We start from the raw sequence: 22,994 nt of genomic DNA on the forward strand, positions 1-22,994 counted from the left end.
GGGAAGTTACAGGGAAACCTCTAATAATCAATAAAGAACTAGGTCACACTTTTAAGATATAAAAAAATTCTTAACCCAAAAAACCATTCTGGTCTAAGATTTCACACCCATATGCTATAAACATCAATTTTCAAAATTTCTTAAGATGAGAATGAAAGTGAAGATAAAATAAATTTTAAGAAGTAAATGTATTTGATTTGATGTATCAGAGATTCTAATTTCTTGTATTTTTCCAAATAGAAATAGAAAATAATGGCCCCATCTCTTTTTGACGGATGAGTGCCTTGTACTTGACTATTTTGTAATTTCCAAAGTTCCTGTGGCTCTTCAAATATCTGAATGTCATATATATATGAAGGAATAAAGTGAAGAATGTGCCACAGACATAATGGAGACTTCAAGCCACCTATTATGACCACCTAGTAATTAGTTTTCTATTATTTTCACATTTATGTGAAATTTATTTATCCTGTCTCTCCCTTACAGTAACTTTCAATTTTGATGTTTACATTAGGTCCCATTGAGTATCCTTTCTTCTAGGTAAGTACTACCATGTTCTTATCCAACATGCTTCAATATACAGATTTTCATTCACTATGAATAATCAAGTTCCCATCCATATTTTCATCTATAACACTTATTTTCCCTAAGGCACTTTCCCTTCCATGCCAACTGTCCTTCCCTCTAGTGTTCTTACTTTTATCTAATATTTGTTATCTTTTTGAACAGACATGGAACTTTCTGTCTCTGATTTCTTGCCATACTTTCATTTATATACTTCTGGCTACATTCTTTTTCACTAGTCTGTCATAACTACTGTTATGGAAATCAAACATGGCCTGTCAGTTTTCAGACTGCAGAGACATATGTGAGGCCCATTTTCATGGAATTCTCCTGTGTCCTGACATTGTTTTTCCAGGCTATTTTTAGTCACTGTGACAATATAAAGTCCTACCTCTTCCCTTCCTTTATGACCTTTCTTATTCTGTTGTAACTGATAGTTCCTTTTTTATTCTCTGCCTTTCTGTCCATTTTCTACAAGATACTTTAAAGTACACATTAATTCTCAATGTTATATGCATTTCTATATCTGATGGATGTCTTTATGTTTGTGCTGTTAATTGAGTTTATTCTATCTCTTAAATCAAAATTTTGTCCATTCATTAAGTCTTAGCTCATATTTCATCTTGTATGAAATCCCCATTGAGGAATTCTCAGCATTTCGTCCCTCCTTTAGATCCTCAGACTCCTGTGTTGATACCCAAATGACAGTACTTTATTTGTCACATGCTGGTAAGAAACATTCACCACAGAAACTATGATAGTCTTTATACATAATACACATTATATATAAAAGTTTACTTAAAAATTCAGAATAAACTCTTCCAAGTAACTGTTTTCATTCAAAACAGTGAGCTTAATAAGATGAACATTATTCCAGAGCACAGAGTTTGGACTATGCTTAAAAAGCATTTATGAGCCATAATATATCCAGCTCACTATAATTTTGTTGTAAACCTAGTGAATACATCGATCCATCAGCTGTATTTAACTGGAAATGAATTCTACAAAAACTAGGCTCTAGTTGAATAACTCAGGTAGAGGTTTCATGATACTGGTACTGATACATGATATATGATAGTGAGCGGTTTTCTGAGCAGGTTGAACCACTCTCTAACTTAACCTGTTCTCTGCTTTGAAAGGTTATTTTTTCTGAATTTTATTCTAGTCCAAGTTTCTCTTTACACCATGACCTGTCTTGTCACTTTAGTAAACAGAAATTATGTCAATCATTTTTCAATGTATATGTCTTGACATATGATTGCCATTTGTCCTTTTCAGCTGGCTTTCCTGATACTTCCATATCAATGCCCTGTAAATATATAAATTACTATGTCTAAATCTATTTTTTTCTGCCCAAATGTTTTCCATGTAGTAATTTCATCTTCTCTTCAACAAGTTAGTGGATTAAATAATTGCCTAATGAGCTATAGAAATCACCATTAATAGAATTTAACAACCAGATTTTATATGATCTCTCTGTTTCATAAAAGTTATTTCAAAAAGTCCAAGATTGATGTTATTTAATTTTGTTACTGTTGGTTTTTTAACACCTTTGAATAGAGAGTTTTGAGTAATCTAGTTGGAGTAATTTCTAGTATGTAAAAATAAAAGCATTGATCATTTGGAGTGAAATAACACATAAATTCTTGCAATGTCTAGTTTGTGGTTTACATGAATTAAATACTAAGAAATCTGTGATAGCAGTCATACAATATGTCTAAAGAAGATTTAAACATTGTTTGGTTCATTCCATTTACTTTTTGCTGCCCAGAACGTCATTTCTCCCCTGCTTCCAAATTATATCCCTGTCTTCATAGGCATTGTAAAAATAAACAAGCAAAAAAAAAAAAAAAAACACTTTAAGATGCCTCTCTTAAAATTCTAGTGTTCCTCCATCAGCCTTCCCAACACTGGGCTTTCAGCCACCTCCTCAGTCTCACATCTGCCGTTTCTAGTCTCACACATCCCTACTCATCTGCTGCTAACAGCAACGTGCCTCACATTTCTTGATTTCATGTATGCTTCTAGGAGTGTCCTATCATCCTCCCTTCTCCAACTTCTCACTGCCAAGCGAACAGAAGGATCTGCTCAGATGTCTCCTATTCCAGCAAGCTTCAATCTCTTAAATCTGGGCTGGGTTTTCATTCTCATGACTCAGTATTCATGTGGACATATGGCTCACTATGCTGAGATCATAGCTTATATGTCAAATTATCTCCTATAGTGTGAGCTGCTTGAGGATCCAGTCTGTGCCTTAGCTCATCTTTGAATCCCTGGAAACAGACATTATTTATTAAAAGAATGAGTGAGTGAATAAATGAAAGCATGATAATCCCTCCCACACTAATCATTCCTCAGTGCTCTGAGTTATCAGGGAGCAACAGTTGGGGAAGTGGAGCTATTGTACACAGAGTGAAGAAACACACCCACCCTAGTGTTTCCTGATGATATCATGCACAGCAGTTAATGACAACACTCCTACAATGCATTCTCTTGTATTCTGCAGCTTCCAGTCAAAGTCGAATATCCAGCTCTTCGCTGACAGAAGTACTTATATCCTCAGATCCACAAGAAAATAACAGGTGCCACACAAATATGATGTAACTATTCTATGCTCTGTGACTTAAACTGCATGTTATAGGAAAGGTATGTTAGGACTAAAAGACCTCTAGAATGCAGATACACACCTAGAATTATTATTAGTCATGTCACTACCTTGAATATTACAGTCTCTCTTGCCTATGAAATGGAGGAACAATTTCAAGCTTTCCTTTAGTCTGAGGTTTCATGCTAAAACTTTCATCAAAATTTAAAGCCTCCCACACTGGAGCATGCTGAGTGAAGCAATACAAAGCTTTGGGGGGATGTTTTAGAACTACATGTTGAATTAAAATTACTTAGTGACACTTTGGTTATATGATGATATAATACTTGTTTGACATTTTTTATTTTATGGGCATATTCCTAATTTCTTAAAATAAGCTAAATATTAGTAAATGATTCTAAAGTATCTACAAAAAGTAAAATTAGCTGCTTTTTTTGGGACATAGGAAGGGTACAAAATTTATGAAGCAAGAAAGTATACCTATAGAGACTTTGGGGGAAATAATGGATGGAGATATTTACCAAGTCTCATATATGTGATTATTAATGGAGATTTTCACAATTACCTTGAGTCTATCATAAATCATCCAATGCATGTCAGAAGGCTTTAAGTAAACAACAAATGTGAGGTGGCAAAATCACTTTTCATGGTACTGGCTGCTAAGTTAGAGAAACAGATATTTTCATACCAGCAAAAAGGAAAGCCAAAAAATCTTTTAAATTTAAGTGAACAATGGGACAGTTGCAACATAAATAAGTGAAAATAACCTTACATACCCAGCAAGCATCTCATGGACGAGACACTAGGATGGATGGGGAGGGAGTGGAGGGCATCAAAGGGGTGGGAAACAATAATCTAGACCCAAACAACAGCAATGGTACCATAAAATTCTACTTCCTAAACGGCAGACCAAATGGCTAAACCTTCACCAGGCCCTTACAGGAAACACCTGAACCACAAGACACTGGAGAGGGTAGGATCAAGTCTAACCTAAATCTTCTACATCTTCTCTCCCTTTCTCTCTCCCTGTTCCTTTCCCTCTCCCTCTTCCTCTCTCTCTCTCTCTCTCTCTCTCTCTCTCTCTCTCTCTCTCTCCCCTCTCTAACTCTTGTATATTAGTTATCTTTTTCCTCATTTTCTTACTGGGCACTGACATGTAACTCCCAGTACCAGCATGGGGCATTCATCCAAAATGAGCTTTTGATCAGAGAAACCTACAAGGTTTCCTAAAAGAATGACAGATTTTGATCAGAGTACTTGATGACCCACCAAAGGTTAGTGGTAAGACCCTATTGCTGAAGACATCATATGCAGCTGAAACGTAGCATGGAACGGCATGGCTGGAAGCCAGGAGAGTGTCAGTCCCCAGACAGTCAGCATATCTAGTGCCAGAAGGTGCTACATGGGTGACTGGAGGGAAATGACCAATATCTGCCCAAGCAACTCATGGTCTAACCTACTCAGCAACAAATAACCTATTGTGATGCCCACACAAGTGCAATAGTGGCACACAACCATGGTGGGGAACCAACTGCTCTTGATTTGGCTAACTGATCCCCTCAGTGGTAGGGTACCCATAGCTAGAGCTGGGAAACAAGTCAGAACCATATCCAAACATAAACCCACTCTCCAATATCAAGCGACCATCAATCATAGGCTACAAGAGGACCTACACCTATTAAACTCTCTATAAAAATGTAAGAGCCATCTCATTTGTCCTGGTGCTAACTTACTCTCCATTGGAGAATCTGCTTCTCTTTTTCAGGTAGATGCAGATCCTAAGGATAGAGCCACCCCAACATACCTCATAAGGGCCCCGGATGAAACTAAGGAAAATTGGTGAAACAAGCAAGGGTGCTTTTTTCCTGATAAACCAGATACCACCACCAGAACAAGGGGGAAGGAGACCAACACAGAGAAAAATCAACTCCTCCCAAATCAGAGAGCCAGAGCCTCAGAGGCCCCCAACACCTCATCACTGAAGCAGACCAAAAAGGAACCCAGCATGACAGAGGGAAATTTTGTGGAAGAGGGGATGGGAAGAATGTCAGAGCCACATGTTGGGTCATAATATGCAGAGACATTTATCATACCAATAACTGTGGGCTAACTCCACAATGCACAACCCATATACCTCAACAAGGAGAGGCCAATGGGGAGGGAGTAGGTCACGGATGAGCCTAATAATGGAACCAAACTGCCTGTATTTTCTGAATAGAAAACTAATAAAAAAATAAATAAATAATATTTAAAAAATGCAAATAAACTGAGAGTTCACAGTTTGGTGAATTTTGAATGCCTCGTTCAATAAAAGATAAGTCCAGGTGAATTCTGGAATTCCTAGAAGCCAGCCTATTCATTTAGAGATCTAGGCATTGAGGAATTAGTAGCAGATAAACTCTTAGAGGGCTTGGAAACAGTTTCAAGTTTTGGCAAATAATGCATTTAAAAATGTCATTTATGAGATTTGTTAGAAAGCAAGGTCTTTAAATTTTAGTGCATGATCTTTATTGACATTAAATATCCAAAAGTTCTTCTTCAATCCCCATAAAAACAATCATTTTCAATTTCCTTCCTAAGACAAAGGCATTAATGAGTTAACTACAGCCTTGCTGCCTGTTTTGGGAAGATCTGGGAAGTGTAAGGTTTGACTGGGAATGAAAACCAGAATATGGAAGGGAGCTGGAGAAGGCCGAAGGATTATCCCAACTACCATTCTGTGTGAGCTTCAGAAAATCATTCCCAAGTAGGTCTGCTGTGTGCTCACTCCCAGTCATCTGGCTCATCAGGCTTCTTTCCACATCTGAATGTGGAGTCCATGCTCATCTTCCCTTTTCCTTCACTACAGCTTTCCATAGTAGTTCTTTCATGATGAGGGACATGATGCAGGGGTTCTTTGTTTTGTTTTGTTTTACTTTTGCCTTTAACTTTTCCTTCCTAGATACTACTAGACATATGGTGAAACCTAAGTCATCACACAGGAAGTTGGGGTGGGAAGTTTGATGAGGTAGAGCTCAGAATCACTAATGAACACTGGAATCATAAAGCAAAGAGTCTGTCACTTAAACTAACCCAAGCCAAATTTGAGTATAGATTCCAAAGAAAAATTCAAATACCATGTTAACATAAATGTAAATGCACAACAAGAACAAATTAGCTTTAGTTTCTATAGCTTGTGAGAATGTCCTCTGGGAAGAGGAAAGACAATCATTCATGACATGATTTAGCATTAAAAATGGAATAAACTACAGGACTGGAGAGATGGCTTAGCGATTAAGCGCTTGCCTGTGAAGCTTAAGGACCCCGGTTTGAGGCTCAGTTCCCCAGGTCCCACGTTAGCCAGATGCACAACAGGGCGCACGCGTCTGGAGTTCGTTTGCAGAGGCTGGAAGCCCTGGCGCGCCCATTCTCTCTCTCCCTCTATCTGTCTTTCTCTCTGTGTCTGTCGCTCTCAAATTAAAAAATAAAAAAATGGAATAAACTACAGTAAATAAGTCTTTTGGCATTTCTATTCTCAATTTTCTGTACATTTTTAAAGATTAGATTTTCTGCAAGGACTCCATTGTGAAGTGTTTTAATCTCAGAATGAATTTCAAGATGTCAGAATTTCCACTAGTGAAGGCAGTACAAGAGGCCCATAGATTTGAATAGAAAAGGAGAAATTACTTCTAAGATAGAAATAAGAAAGAAAGAAAATGAATGACAATTCCTACAAAGCCAGAAAGTGCTGGGAAGCCCAATATAGACCTGAGGTTATGTAATGTTACTTCTGCCACTTCTTTACTACTTGTCAATGGAAATACAATGAGAAATTCTCTTCTGCTAGCTTCTATGGAACTAGATGAAGTCATTTATGAAGAGAGTAGGAGGACTGATCCTTGGAAAATTAAGAATTTTCAGTGTCCATTGATAAGAAACTCTGAGAACTTGCTGGTAAACACATATTAGAGTGTGTATTTATTATATACAAAATAGTGGAAGCTTCTGAATTATAGTTTATATTTACAATCACTTGGGATTAAAAAAAATATATCAATCAGAAACCAAAGTCATTTTCCAGACATTTATTCTAGTGGTTAGAAATTCAAGGATCAAGGAAAAATGCTTTAATGAAGTCAAAAGGTAAAGTATGATAGCCTAATGTTTACAAATTTTCTAGCTTTAAAAAGTCTGGAAAAAGAATTAAACTACATAAACTACATATGGTTCATCTTTACAAAACAGCATTGTATGTATTTTATTAGTTTTTGGTACATGTTAGTTTTTCTGGTTCTAACATATCAAATCAGTCAAATAAAACATATATTATGTTTCTTTAGAAAAGACATATTAGGTAGGATTATGTTTATTTTACTATAATTTTCTATTAAAATTACAAAAGTTTGTGATTGTCAATGAATCATCTATCATCAGTCCTTCTATCATGTTTTCAAATGCCCATCTACCAATATATCTTTGGTATTTGAAAAAACGATGAAGGGGACATATAGAAAATATACTCACTAATGTAGAAACAGGTCACAAAATTACTTAGTAGAAACCACTGATTAGATTTGTTTTACTCAACACATAAAGGAAACTAAAATAGCTTGTCTACTGTAAGTTATATTAACATAAAATCCTTAAAGCTATCTTCAACTGCAGCTCCATGCTTTGCCCCTTCCATTAAATGCTGAATCCTTTTAAGTACTTCTACTAAAAGAATGTGGCAACATACAGGACTATCAGGGACAGAAATCCACCATAGAGTTGAAACAAAGTAAAATTTGAAGTCAGAAAATAAAATCCCACAGTCTTTTTGTGGTGTTGGTGTTGTTGATGGGAGATTTTATTTTGTTCTATTTTTTTTCAGCCTTAGTTTCTGTTTCCTAAGTAATTTACATGATTTTCCATAAGTTTTTGGAAAGTAGTTAAAATTAAGTTTTAATATAATATTAAGAATTCTCCATGAGATAAATTTTTTGAGATGATCATTATTATCTGTCATCTGTAAAGAAACTTCTTTGCAATAAGTAGATACTAAATTACTTTATGGTATTACCTACTGTGATACCACTCAGCTAAATAAACAGATATAATGGCCAAGACAGTACCTTTAACATTTTAAATGAATTTAACAGTAAATTATTCATCTCATGAATATATACAATATTTGTGATCAGGAAGGCTACAAACATGTGTGTACTTTGTCTCTTTACTGTGTTCCGTTTTTATTTCAAAGGCTGCCTTTAATACTTATGGTGAGAATCCAATTTTAAAAAATTCAATGTATCAAAAGTAAGAGTCATGGTAATTACTTACCTGTGAATGCTATAAAAATTAAAAGAGCAATATGGTTTAAGTACTCAACACAGTACTGTGGATAGTCAGTCACCTGATCAATGCATTCAAGTTCATTTGATTTCCTCTCTCTGGTTGACACAAATTAACTGAGGCATTAACTTTCTCTTTTGTGTTATCTTTATATTTCATCACAGCAATGTATCAGACTGGCTCTGGGTATAAATCTTCCCTTTTGGAGAGAATGTTGTATAGGAAATACAAATGTTGCCCACATTTAGACTTAGTATTAAATTTCAACATGTTGAACTCATATGTAAATTTTAATAACCTCTACTTCCTTGTGCTCAAGATAATAATGAGAAATTTGCAGATATTTCTTTATAAACAAGCATATTTGAATCAAATCTATACTGCTTGGTTTGTACTCAGTAGTTGAAACAAAAATAAATTTTAGTCATCTCTGAATGTAGATTGATCACAAAGTTTGAGATACACTTATAGACAAAAGACAAACAGGTGAGATTAACAGACGGATAAATGAGAAGTTAGTAGGGAAACACATGGAAGAGTTTGACTAGAGAAACAGCAATGAGACAGGAGGGAAGAAGAAAAGGGAGGAGGAAGCAAGGGAGACCAAAATGACTGCTAGCCTGAAAGAACACCTCTGTGCTAATTGTCCATGATTTCATGAATGATGCATTGAGGTCAAATTTATTTTGACATTTCTAAAAATATTGTTTGTTCTTAGATGTTCAAAGCACTTAACAGGTTTTTATTAAAGTTTTCTCTCCTACATAATCCATAGAAAAAAGTCTATTGTCCAGATTCATAAGACTGTTTCTGTATATTTAATGGGAGTGTGCCCAGGATGTTTACTTTGCATGCTGTACTTGTATGTCAGCCTAAATCTCACATTAGTGACTATTTCATATTTACTATTGAAATAAGAGAATTTTGGCCTTCTTTAACAAATGGTAATTACTTGCCTTCTTTTAAGGGTGGTTACTTTCCTAAAATGTTATCATTTGATATAAAACAGAATAATTTTCTTTTTATCATACCATATTTTTTGTTGTTTTTCTTTTACTTTTACTTTTTTTTTTTTTTTTTTTTTGGTGGCCTTGAACTCTCGGTGATCCTCCTACCTCTGTCTCCCAAGTGTTGGGATTAAAGGCGTGCACCACTACGCCCGGTTCTATCATACCATATTTTTTAGACTTAATCAATGAGTTTTTTCTTTTCCTGTAGAATAAAATATATCAAATACACTGCCATCAATTACACAGCTTAGAAGAGGGAAAAGAATCTGAGCTAATGTTCAGAAGTTAGGCATTTGGGATTTTTGTTTTATTTTGTTTTCTTATTAACAAAATGCCTCATAAAATATGAAACTACTTATTTTATTCAAATTAATGATTAGTAGCTGATGTGTTACCTCTTAATCTACGTATTTCTAAAAAAGTGGATCAGTCTCGTACTGCAAATTCATATATGAGAATCCAACAAACTACTGTATAAAATGTATAAGAATATTTGTTTATGATATCACAGACCAACAACCTATCATGAACATTTCAGTCACAGCATAATCCAAGTTTATGTTTATGAACTGTAAATGATGGATAAGTGATCTGCCTCTATTAGAATGAAATTTTATAAAAGTTTTACATCACTACATAGAAAGTTATCATGGTAAGTGATCACAGAAAATTTCAATCATCTAGAACTAAATATTTAAGCCATATTTTTTATGAGGTCAAAGTTGAAATAAATCCAGAAAACTGTTTATTGCAGAAATAATAATATATTGTACTTTGCTAAGTATATATTTCTTTCTATTTTGAAAAAATACACATACATACACACACATATATATCATATATATGTATATACATATATACATATATGTATATAGACATGGACACATTTATTTATAGATGACAGTGTATCTGTATTGAAATTTCATCATGATGAGAGAAGTTCATAATATGCTACCATATGTACAACAAGCCAGACTATATTGTTTAGAGACAAAAATTACTGCTCAGGAATATCCATTCAATGATTGATGTTAAAGATCTATTCCTATGGTATAAACGTAGTTTTTCACCTGATAACTGTAATACTAAACATTAAACATAAATATTGTTAATATTTTAAGGACTCCCACATTAACTAATCTAACTAGTGAATTTGTAATTATGTAATCTGATTTATATAGCAGTTCCTTTCACCTTTTCGTAATGTAATGTTTAAGACTGTTTCTTCATGGTCTGTGTGGCACCCAAGAGTATTTTAATTATCTTTGAATGAAACATTAGCAAATGTCTCATTGTGTTTGAAATAGTAAAAACTCAAAATTAATAAATACCCCTATTAAATGTCTATAGTAAAGATAGAATTCAGAAAGATAATCTGTATCTGTTAAGCATGTCTTTATTAACTACATCAGTGCACATATTCATGATTATTTTGTATCTACGAAGACTTATAGATAAAAATTTAAAGTAGCCAAAATCTTGTTTAGCTATTATTGGATTCTTAAAAACTATTTTGAAGCTAAAATTAAAGGTAGAAGTAAACCCAATAAAGAAGATATATGGAATAAGAATCACGTTTTCAACAAAAACTGTAGATTTCACAAATTTTAATAATATGCATCATCACATTATTATATACACACTACACACACACATATATATATATATATATATACACATATATATGTATGTATGTATGTATGTATGTATGTATGTATGTATGTATATGGTGCATAACAAAAACCCAAAGCAGACAAGTTTAGGGAATGGCTACAAAATAAGAACAGATTTGTTACTTAGGTCAACTTGTTTTTAAGAAAATCAAAGGCCAATATCTGTGCCTTCTTTGTTCAGTTGGGACTGTTATAAGGAAGAGTTCCTTTTGTCTGGGTTAGCCAGAGTATTTTCAGTGTCTTTGATAATATCAGTGGTCATTCCACCATGACAACCTATAACTCTGGTACTAATAGGCTTAAAATAATTGCTTAAGCTTTACTCTTTGTAAGCATTGGAAGACTTCACTCACCTTGTTCAAGAGGTTGGCTTTTAGTTGAAGTAGTTTTCATCTTGAGTGCCTCCCTAACAGACATGTCACAGCAGGAGCCTTTGTTAGTGTCTTGGTCACTGTCAGCCTGATCACTGTCCCCGTGCCCACTGTCTCTCAGGCTGGCTCTTTCTGGGTCCTTAAACGTGGAACTACTGAAATACATATAAAGAAAAAGAGGAGAAAGTGTTGTCTCTACTCATTTAAATCTGAAGTGTAGTCTCTTGCAAAGCAATTTTGACACGAATGCAAATGGAGAAGCTGAGAAAGTTATTTAATAGGCCTTACCTTTGAACAAACTGCTGCCTGCTGCCCATGTAATTGGGCTCTGCGGGAAAATTGTCTGTCTGTGAAAGAGAAGGAAAAAAAATACGTATAGTTGTACACTGGACAAATCTCCTGGAGAGCAACAGATTTCCTAGTGGAAAAATGATTAATAATTCAAAAAATTCCCTTAATCTTCAGATTTGTACATTTTAATTAAATTGGAAAATGCTGACATGTAATTATGTACTCAGAACAATTAAATGATTCCGGTCCACAAATTACCTGTTAAAGTAAACAATGAACCTGTCATAACTGGCATTATTCATTAACACCAGGATGGACAACACTATCTGTGTTGTTCCATTACTTAGCTTAGCTATTAAAATTGAATATTTGTGGGAGGAGTGGAAAAATGGCCTAATTTCTCCATATTTATAGTATGAATTATTTAATACTTCTCATTTTTAGACATAATTATATCATCTGCTGGGAGTATCAGCTCTTCTTTATGTAGCATCACATGAAGCCATCCACTTAATTACAAGATATATGGCCTTCCCTTTAAATTGTGCCAGGAACAGACACAATCATGTTGCATAACAATGATCTCACTTCTAATTTACTCTTAGCTACATTCCAACTATACAAAATATATTGAAACATATAGTGGAAATAGTTATCACTTTCTGGTTCTAAAAAAAATGATTAAAATAAAAATAAGGGCAAAAATTACTTCAATTATCTAGAGTAAAGGCATTGAAAAACTAGTCTTGTAGTTGTTTTTACTGCTCCCAAACTGACATGGAGATCTGCCAGGAAGAACTGAATTCTCCTTGTATCATGGAACAGAGTCTTTTGGGAGAAAGAGACTAGATCTTTCATAGATTTCCCTATACTGTACATTCATACACGTTACTTCTTCGTGCAGCTGACTTGGTAACAATGCTTCTCCTGTTTTCTGCAACACTTCATATCACGCCATTATGCTCTGAAGCAGCAATGGGTTCCTACAGGACCGTCCAGCATCCAAGTATCTGTGACACAGGGAGCATGCGACTCATGAAGAGGGCCTGAGGTAAGGTTTACTATAGTGGAATATGGGTTTTCTTTTCAAATAAGGCTAACTGAAAATGATTAGATTAAATATTTTTTGTTTTCAATATAACAAACTTATTTGGCTTTGTGAACTGCTACTGGAAACTAAAGACATGACAGGAAAAAAAATTGTTAAAATGTGTTTCATTGCCTATTAGAAGTTTGAAATTAAGAAAAGCCCTTGTAAGTTTTTTAATCTGAAATCTTTCTATTTGCTGAAGCAATTACCTTTATCAAGCTTCACACAGGATGCAGCGGGGAACTATGGATTCTTTCCTTGCTCCTAAAGGCCTTAAATAATTTTTGGTAGACAGCATTTGCTATTACTATGTACTTTTCTCTGGATTTAGTGAAGCACCTTTGTTTTTTTTTTTTTTCTGCTTCCATAATAACAAATGACTTCCAATGATATATTTGACCTCAAATAAGTATAATAGGGTAAACTTATAAAAATGGCAAAAAAAATACAAAAGAATTCTGACTATTTCTGAAAGCATAATTATGTGTAAGCTATAAGCTTAAATTATTTGTCTTTTGAATTGGTCAAAAGTATGCAACCAACCCATTATAGCTGTCAGGTGAACACTAGGTAGAACTGTTTTAAAACACTTCAGGAAAAAGAATTCTTTTTAATAAGAAATAAAATAAAACTGAATTTAAAATTGGAACCGAACGTGGAAGTATCAGTGTTATTTTAAATATCCTTATGATTTTAAATGTGTTAATAAGATAAAGCCTCACAGGATATGTATCCCTGTTCAGTTCAAGGAAAGGAGAGAGAATAGAGAAATTTTACTTCTTTCATCTTACAGACAGTTTTAAAAAGTTTTACATATAATAATTGTCCTTAAAAACATCTAATAAAAGACATGCAAATAGATAAAAATTCACTTCCCCTTGAATGAAGAGCTACTAAGATTGTGTTATGAGTTCATATATGTATGACCAAAACATCTGAATGCCATGAATTTCTATTGAAATAAAATATTATTTTCATAAGTGAAAGTGGTAAAAGAATTGCACAAGGGAAAATGGAAAGGAAGTTAAAAGCAGAGGGAAGTAAAGAAGAAAGGAAATATAAAAGTAAATCCTATGAAGGATCAAGAAGTAAAAACAAATGTATGGCAAAAATGAAGGTAGATTATGATGACAAAATATTTAAAAGTGCAATTTACAAAGCCTGATTCAATCACCACGATAGTATCAAACATTTACTGGCAATGCCTACACTCATCCACTATACTAGAAGGAAAACCAGATGTGGTATGACTAGACTAGTGGCAATTCCACTTGGACTTAAACAAACATACAAGTAAATCATGCTAAAAGCCACTTTGGTTTCATACAGAGAGTAATATTTTCATCATATATGCTCCAGGGGTGTCTGAAAACTGGGGTAATATCTCAATATAAAATAGCAATGTTTTAATGAAAAATGGAAAAAATAGAGAAAAAACCCATAGATACCATAGATCATTGAATTTAGGTTCAGAGCAGCTTTCAGATATTTTATAGCTCTCTTTTGTATATATTCAATTCCAGCTTGTCATTTATAATTTTAAATCATAAATCTTGTAAGAAAGTGAAATAATAGGCCAGATATCTATAACAATTTAGGTATCCACAGAGAAACTTAATATGACTTTTTTTTAAAAATTTTTATTTATTTATTTGAGAGTGACAGAGAGAGAAAGAGGCAGATAGAGAGAGAGAGAGAGAATGGGCGTGCCAGGGCTTCCAGCCACTGCAAACAAACTCCAGATGCATGCGCCCCCTTGTGCATCTGGCTAACGTGGGTCCTGGGGAATTGAGCCTCGAACTGGGGTCCTTAGGCTTCACAGGCAAGCGCTTAACTGCTAAGCCATCTCTCCCACCCTTAATATGACTTTTATTAATTCTTGAATACATTATCTTTTTCATGCAAACTTAATGACTATTATATGCCTTCTCAAACTGATTTTTAGCTATTGTTTCAATAACATATAATTGATTAATAAAATGTATATGGGTAATATGAAAAGAAAGTACTCAATAAAAGTAAATCATAGTGGCAAATATTGGGAACTTTTTGTAAAGTTTGGTATGATGAGGTCACTAACATACTTTTTAAAGTTGAACTGAAGAGAGATCATAAAAAGCAGTGAATATAGATTTTTTACAATTACCATATTTTAAAAAGTAAAATTAAAAATACATTAAATATGTGGCAGAATTCAATATCTATTTGTGAGATTCTCAGAATAAGAGCACTAGAAATCCCTCATTTTTATAATATAACAAAAGTATCCAGCCATCATCACAATGAACGGTGAGACCGACAGGTTTTCACTGAGGGGAGGGTGTCTACATTCAGGGATAATGCTTCACCATACTGAAAGACCCACTATTTCAGGAAGGCAAGAACAATGAGCCAATGCTATGCTATTTAGAAAGGAAGAAAACTGTTTGCAAACAGCAGTACCATATTTATATACAATATTGATTGTTCAAGTAGAAAATACAAGTCATCAAAAAAAATCCTGAAATATATAAATGAATTAAGTAAGATTTCTGTGTTGAATGGGATTTTTTATAATCATGGAAAATGCTAATAAAAATTTTAAAATAAATAAATAAATAAAAGATTTCTGTGTTGAAGACCATCACAAAAGTCAATCATATTTCTCACTTTTTGAGTGAATTACTGGAAACCAAGAATTTAAACACTATTCGTATAATAGCTCCCTAAAATGTTTACTGGAGATATATATTTATAAATCTGGTATAATATCTGTATGCTTAGCATTACAAATAAAATCACTACGTAGATCAAAAACACCTAAAAACTCGGAGAAACATCTCATATAGGTCGAAATATACAACACAGTAAAGATGTGAATGTTCCCCAAATAAACAATAAACAACCAAATCCACTGAAAACCTAAAGGTATTCCTGTTAAATATAAACAGACTATTTCTTTTTTTTTTTAATTAAAAATACTTAAGATGAAGAAACTGCATGATTCTATTTTTATACTTTTTTTCTACAGAATTTAAACAGGTCAGAATGCAACCATATTATCCAAGCAATGGACTAAAATATCAGCAGAAGCAAAAAGACTGCTAGAATTTAGGACCACACAAATATAACCCATTGATTTTGGACAAAGGTGTGAATTCAATTCAAGAGATAATTCGGTGAAATTAACCATGATCAACACATCACAATTTACAACACACACACACACACTTAATCATGGATCACAGGTATAAATGGCATATAACTATAAAACCTTAGAAGAAAAAGTAGTAGAAAATGTGTGTCAGCTAGTGATAAGACAAGTTTTCAGACATCACACCAAATCATGATGCTGAAAAGAGGAAGAAGTACTATATGCCATTAATTATAAATGATAGTATTGCAATTAAAAATATTTAAAGACAGGGCATGGCCTCTGAGAAGACTTTGTATTCTCAATAAAATTGTATACCAGTATATAAAGAACTCTGGGGCTGGAGAGATGGCTTAGCGGTTAAGCACTTGCCTGTGAAGCCTAAGGACCCCGGTTCGAGGCTCGGTTCCCCAGGTCCCACGTTAGCCAGATGCACAAGGGGGCGCACGCGTCTGGAGTTCGTTTGCAGTGGCTGGAAGCCCTGGCGCGCCCATTCTCTCTCTTTCCCTCTATGTGTCTTTCTCTCTGTGTCTGTCGCTCTCAAATAAATAAATAAAAAATGAACCAAAAAACTTAAAAAAAAAAAAAAAAGAACTCTGACATCTGAATATGAGGAAAACCTATGCACACGAAGACATGCGCTACAATTACAATGACTGGAATGTAAACTAGAACTACAGTGACTGTTGTATGTGTCCACTTTATTAGACAAAATCTTTAAAATTAATAAAATTAAGGGCATGGGACAAGTATAAATTCATTTGTTCACATGAGAATGTAAAGCTGTACAGCTTCTCTCAAAAAGAATTTAACAATTTCTGTTAAATTCAAACATAGTTGTATACATCACAGAATGTTTACTTCTAAGAAATTATCCTAAAAAAAATACTATGGCCACAAAAAAATTATTCAGGAATATGTATAGTTACCATTCTTCCCAAAACTGGAGTCAAGCACAAAATCTTTAAGTTACATAAACAGCTAGACATATATAAAATAAAATACATTTAATGAAAATTGAAATATTGATGAAACATCTTAGGTTAATCTCAGAAGCAATACTTTGAGTGAACAAACTGATTCCTCAAAATTGTGTTCTGTATGATCACATTTAAGAAGCCTTTAAAAAGTAAAACCATTATAAAGAAGAGGTCAGCAGTTGTCAAGTATGGAAGATAAGTAACGAGTGCTGAGATAGAACATATGGCATCTTCAGAGTGGGGAACAACCTTAGTATCCTGCTTGTTTCATGAAAATACAGAGTATAAAAGTTCATAAAACAATATAATCCCAAAATTTTCATCTTACTGTAAATTAATTAAAAATAAATAATACTTTGGCTGAATAAATAGCTCAGCAGTTGAGGTGCTGCTCCACAGAGTCTAACAACCTGGGTTCAATTCCCCAGTGCCCACATAAAAGCCAGAAGCACACAGTGGAGCATGCATCTGAAGTTCACCTGCAGTGGTTGGTGGCACTGGTGTGCTCATTCTGTCTTTCTCCTTTCTCTAGCTTTCTCTGCTTTCAAAATATAAATAAAATATTTTAAAATAAAATAAATAACACTCAAAATATATCTAACATGATCATCTCTTACCTCTTTAACATTACCAAATCTAACAGCTCTGTAAGCAGTCACTTTAAATACAAATACAACCCAAGTTTCATTTCCTTTAAGGAGATGTGTGTGTGTGTGTGTGTGTGTGTGTGTGTGTGTGTGTGTGTTTGTGTGTGTGTGAAGTTTCTGTTTGCTCAACCATGGGATAAATACTTTAAACAAAGTTTGTAAAGTACATGTATTTCAAAGGAATGGCAACCTTACTCCTTTGTGAAAGAAACATGCATTGTGGTATCATGGAGTACTGGGAATCATTTTTGGAAAGGGTATGGTTTTTGATAAAGAACTCAAAGTCTGTAAGAATTTATTAGCATATATTTGCAAGGACTCAAAAGACATCTAATGTAAATGATTAGCATGTAAATATAAACTGTATGAAAAATATTGAGAAATAAAGTTACAACTTATTATAATGTTCTAAAATACTTAGTGAAGAAATATATTTAAAATTTTGTATAGCGTCTATGTGTTTAATTCTACAACAATGGTTATATACTTCCAAACTCAAATATATGGAGACATTTTATCACTATCATAACGGACCATCTCATGGTGAAAATGTACTAAGGCTTTATAAAGTGTGTGACTGTAGGTTTTACATGAAAAAAAATAAAGGAAAATTTCTCTGTTAAATAATATACTTACATGATAACAGGTTTTTTTTTTTACTTTAAATCCTACATTCAACATGGCAATGCTAATAAAATAATAAGAACCAGATGAAAGTATAGTATTTTTAAGATGATTCCTGGATTTCTATAAAATCCCTGTGGAAAGGAACAATAAAAATCTTATTATTTGACTTTAATTTCTAATTAATGCTAAACAATATGTCAGAATACCAGTCTTCAGATGTACCCCTGCAAAATGAAGAGAAGAATGATGTGAGCATTAAGAAGCTGGATTCCATGGTAGGCTTCTCACCAGCATGCATACCATTTAAATGAATGGTACTGGAATTCAATCTGAGATTAGTATGATTATATTCTGGTAGTTAAATAAAAAACCATAATGTGCATGCTTCTTTAGCCTGAATAATATTATACTACCTATTAATCAATAAAAGCACAAAGGGTACATTTCCCTTGAAGGACTTAACTTCAACATTCCAGGCAGCTCTGGCATGTCCAGGGTGATTGTGGAGGGGACTCAACATGCAGCTGATTGCCAACTACTGGCATGCTTGCTGTTCTCATACCTTTCTCTATTTACTTACTAAATAGGAGGCCTGAGAACTCATCCTATTTCTTAGCACAGAGGGTAAATTCACTTCACTAGCACATATTTATCTCAAAACATAAGTTGTAGAAAAACACAAATCCTTCTGTATCTGAAACAACAGTATCTGAGATCCAGTCAAAAGATACATGGGATATAATATTCATGGTCAGTGTAACCTATATGAGGGAAGAATCAGTCAAAACAATGTTAGAGAGGAGAAAGTTAGTTGAATTTAAAATATTTATAAATATTTAAAAATATTTTATAAATACATTTAAATATGTTATAAAATAAATTCAAAACTTAAAAGGAAGACAGAGTAAATCCTTCCTTAAATTTTGACCCCCAACTTATTCATTTGCCTTAAACTCAACTCTGAAGAAAAAAAGATATAAAAATAATTCAAATGAACAAATGTGTAAATACTTCATTTTTAAAATGAAAATACATTGGACTAGAATATATTCCAATGTACAGAAAAGGATACATGGAATCCAAGTCAGTCTGCATCTTTCATTATTTGAAAATATGAAGAGAACAACATGAGTCAAAATAATTTGGGATTGATAAACAGCATTGTGTCTAAAAGCTAGTGGGGTTTTTCTGTTTGTTCGTTTGGTTAGTTGGTTCCTTTTTCAGGTAGGGTCTCATTCAAGTCCAGGATAACCTAGAATTCACTGTGTAGTCTCAGGATGACCTCCAACTCATGGTGATCCTCCTACCTCTGCCTCTCAAATGCTGGGATTAAAGATGTGTGCCACCACACCTGGCTTTAAAAGTTAGTGATTCTTTTTACAAATAATATTTTGTTTAATCATATTACAGGTTCAGTTAGATACAGATGTTCAAGGCACAAGAGTTTTGAACATGGGATGATTGCACACAGTGAGACCATGGGTTTGAAAACAAAGCTAGTGGAATTTTCTGTTAGTTTAAAAGTCCTACTTTCCACATTGGTAACAAGCGTTCTTTCTGCAGCAGGCTAAACACAAGAGAATGTTAAGAGGCAAATAATTCATTTTAAGACTTCGCATACTAGCTTTGCTTATGACAGCTTGGTCTTCACAGGAATATATGGTGTGGTTCTTTTTCCATTGCTAAAGTAGGCACCAGCATTTTAAGCCAATACTTATGAAGTTATCTGACAGGACCTATGGTTTTGGAATTTTGAAAGTGCATGAAGTATAGCAATAACTGTATTTATTGCTGGTTGTGAAATAATACATTTTATACAAGTACAGTATAGTAAATGTTTGTGTTTTGTTACTAAAGGTATAATAAAAACACTGGATATTCTTACCATTGAGCAAAAGCCAGTACTCCTTTAGATTAAAAAGAAGACAGGAGGTTCTGGAGAGATGGCTCAGAAGTTAAGGTGCTTACATGCAAAGCCTAACAACCCAGGTTGTATTCCCCAGTGCAGTACAGTATCCACAGTAAAGGCAGATGCACAAAGTGGCACATAGATTGAATCTGGAATTTATTTGCAGTGGCTAGAGGACTTGATGCACCCAGTTAATCTGTGTCTCTCTCTCTGCTTGCAAATTAATTAATTAATTTAAAAATACAGTATCTGCATAAGCCAGATGCACAAAATCATGCAAGTATGCAAGATAGCACATGTGCACAACAGGGTGCATGGTCTGGAGTTCGATTACAGTGGTTGGAGGCACTGCACAGCCAATTTTCTCCCTCTCTCTCTTTCATTAAAAATAAAAAGACAGTAACAGTTTCACCCAATAAATAAGAATGTTGAGCCTCTGGGGCTGGAGAGATGGCTTAGCAGTTAAGGCATTTGCCTACAAAGCCAAAAGATCCTGGTTCGACTCTACAGGACCCATGTAAGGCAGATGCACAAGGGGGGCACATGCATCTGTAGTTCGTCTGCAATGGCTGGAGGCTCTGGGGCGCCCATTCTCTCCCCTCCCCACTTACTCTCTCTCTCAAATAAATAAAACATATTTTTAGAAAAGAATGTTTAGCCTCTGCTCAATGAATATAAGTTAGATTTCCTTAAGATTACATGTTCTATATTAAAATCGCATGCAAAGATTAGCTATATTTTAAGTGACACTGATAGGGTTAAAAACTCATGTGCAAGAAACAACAACAAAAAAAAAAAACATCTAAGGCTGGAGGGATGGCTTAGAAGTTAAGCACTTGCTTGTGAAGCGTAAGGACCCTGGTTCAAGGATCATTTCTCAAGGAACCACATTACCAGATGTGCAAGGGGGCACACGCATCTGGAGTTCGTTTGCAGTGGCTGGAGGCCCTGGAGGGCCCATTCTCTCTCTCCTTTCTTTCTCCCTCATTCTCTGTCACTTTCAAATAAATAAATAAATAAATAAATAAACAAATACAAGCATATCTAAGCCAGGCATGGCGGCACACATCTTTAATCCCAGCACTCAGGAGGCAGAAGTCGGAAGATTGCCGTTAGTGTGAGTCCACCCTGAAACTGCATGGGTAACTAATTCCAGGTCAGTGTGGACTAAAGTGAGACCCTACCTCAAAAACATGATAAAAAAAGAAAAGAAAAGAAAAAAACATGTGCTGGCATTTAATTATGTAATTTAATCATAAAGAAAATCATCATTGGTAAGAAGAAACTTGGGATATTTGAGGGTAAGATGAGTATGACTTTGTTATCTACAGAACAATGCAAAGTGGAAAAGGCAAACTACTCATTTTATGTGTTTGTTAAATTTTCAAACCCAGAGCACAAAGATGTCACTGAAATTTGGATGTGCATTCTCCTTGGCGGTATAGTGTTTTGCCATTAATGGAGAGCTTGGAGAAGAATTCAACTCATACCTAAAGACTGCCTTCTCCAACATTTTCTTCATTCATTCAGAGCACGTGGTCTCACAAACACCTCTCTTCCTTTATTATTCCATAACAATTGGCAGAAGAAGCCCAGAGTTCTGTTCTTTTCTCTTTGTCTCTCTCTCTCTCTCTCTTTTTTTTTTTTTATTACCGCTACTAAAGTCTCTGTTTTTCTTCTCTATGTGCTGTTTTTCCATGTCTATTAAGAAAACTTAAGGATTGTTCCCACTGGAAGAGAAACATCAACTGGATTCTATATAGCTGGGCATCAAGGACAAAAAAAAAATCAAATGTTATATGTGATCAGTAAAGATTCTTTGCAATTCTGAAATTGCTACTTCCAATTGCATCAATATGTGAAGGGAAAGACATATAAAAGCATGGGAAAGAAATGGGTGATATTGTTTTACTTATTAACTTATTACTACTTATGAATTCTATGTTGGATACATTCACTGAAAATCCAAATTTAAGGAATTGGTAAGAGGAGGAAAATTTGGGCTAAATTATTAAGATTCAAACATATTTTGAGTCCAGTAGACTTACAAGTTATAGACATGCTTTGAAACTACTTTGAGCTGAATCCAAGTGTATATTTTGGGGGTATATTTGTGTACAGACTATAGAGGGAGATTGGAGTGCCACTACTAATACAAGCAATAGTATTGTTGCATTTAAAATTCATTGTTTTCAATAAAATATAAGCTAAATGTTCACATTTTTAATAGGAAGTTTCAGCTAAGGGACTTCCATAGATTTTCCCATCCTCTGATCAGTTTGTTACAGAAAAGTCCCACTTGCCAGACACTTGACATCATGAGCCAATTGTCATGTCACCCCTCTAAGATAAAAGAGGAAAACAGTGGGCCACCACACCACATTTAGAAATAAGTTAATGATTCACTTATAATGTCTTAAATGTGATTTTGAAAATTATTATTACATACTAAGCAAATTAGTACTATTATCACTATTAAAATGTCTTCCAATAGCCTTGCTTTTACCTTTGTACACTTTCATGTGTAATTATTTTAATTTTCTTTGACCAGTAACATAAAAACACAATATATTGCCAAATATTCGGCTGCATGCAGTTGGCTTGACCATGTGTTTATGTACTATTGTTATACTCAAATGTATTGCAAAAATGTATTGCAGCTTTCAGCACTTACCTTATAAATGCAAAAGGGATTTAAGGTATTACCTTCAGGCAGTCATTATGTAAAATTCCCAAGAAAAAATATAATTAAAATAGGACACTAATTTCTTCATAAATTCA

At 34.1% G+C, this 22,994-nt stretch overlaps 1 protein-coding gene across 3 annotated transcripts in view; it reads right to left on the reverse strand.

The window, feature by feature from the left end:
- Pcdh17 (protocadherin 17) overlaps nucleotides 1-22,994 on the reverse strand; it is a 103,706-nt gene that overhangs the window by 54,925 nt on the left and 25,787 nt on the right. For all 3 annotated transcript variants that reach the window (XM_045145222.1, XM_004651008.3, XM_045145221.1), the window contains 2 exons: nucleotides 11,825-11,883; nucleotides 11,519-11,691 (listed from right to left, as the gene is read on the reverse strand). In XM_045145222.1, the coding sequence (XP_045001157.1) occupies nucleotides 11,519-11,691; nucleotides 11,825-11,883 (232 nt within the window). The remainder of the gene's footprint in view (nucleotides 1-11,518; nucleotides 11,692-11,824; nucleotides 11,884-22,994) is intronic.

Source organism: Jaculus jaculus, chromosome 3, assembly GCF_020740685.1.
Source record: "Jaculus jaculus isolate mJacJac1 chromosome 3, mJacJac1.mat.Y.cur, whole genome shotgun sequence".
NCBI classification, from domain to species: domain Eukaryota; kingdom Metazoa; phylum Chordata; class Mammalia; order Rodentia; family Dipodidae; genus Jaculus; species Jaculus jaculus.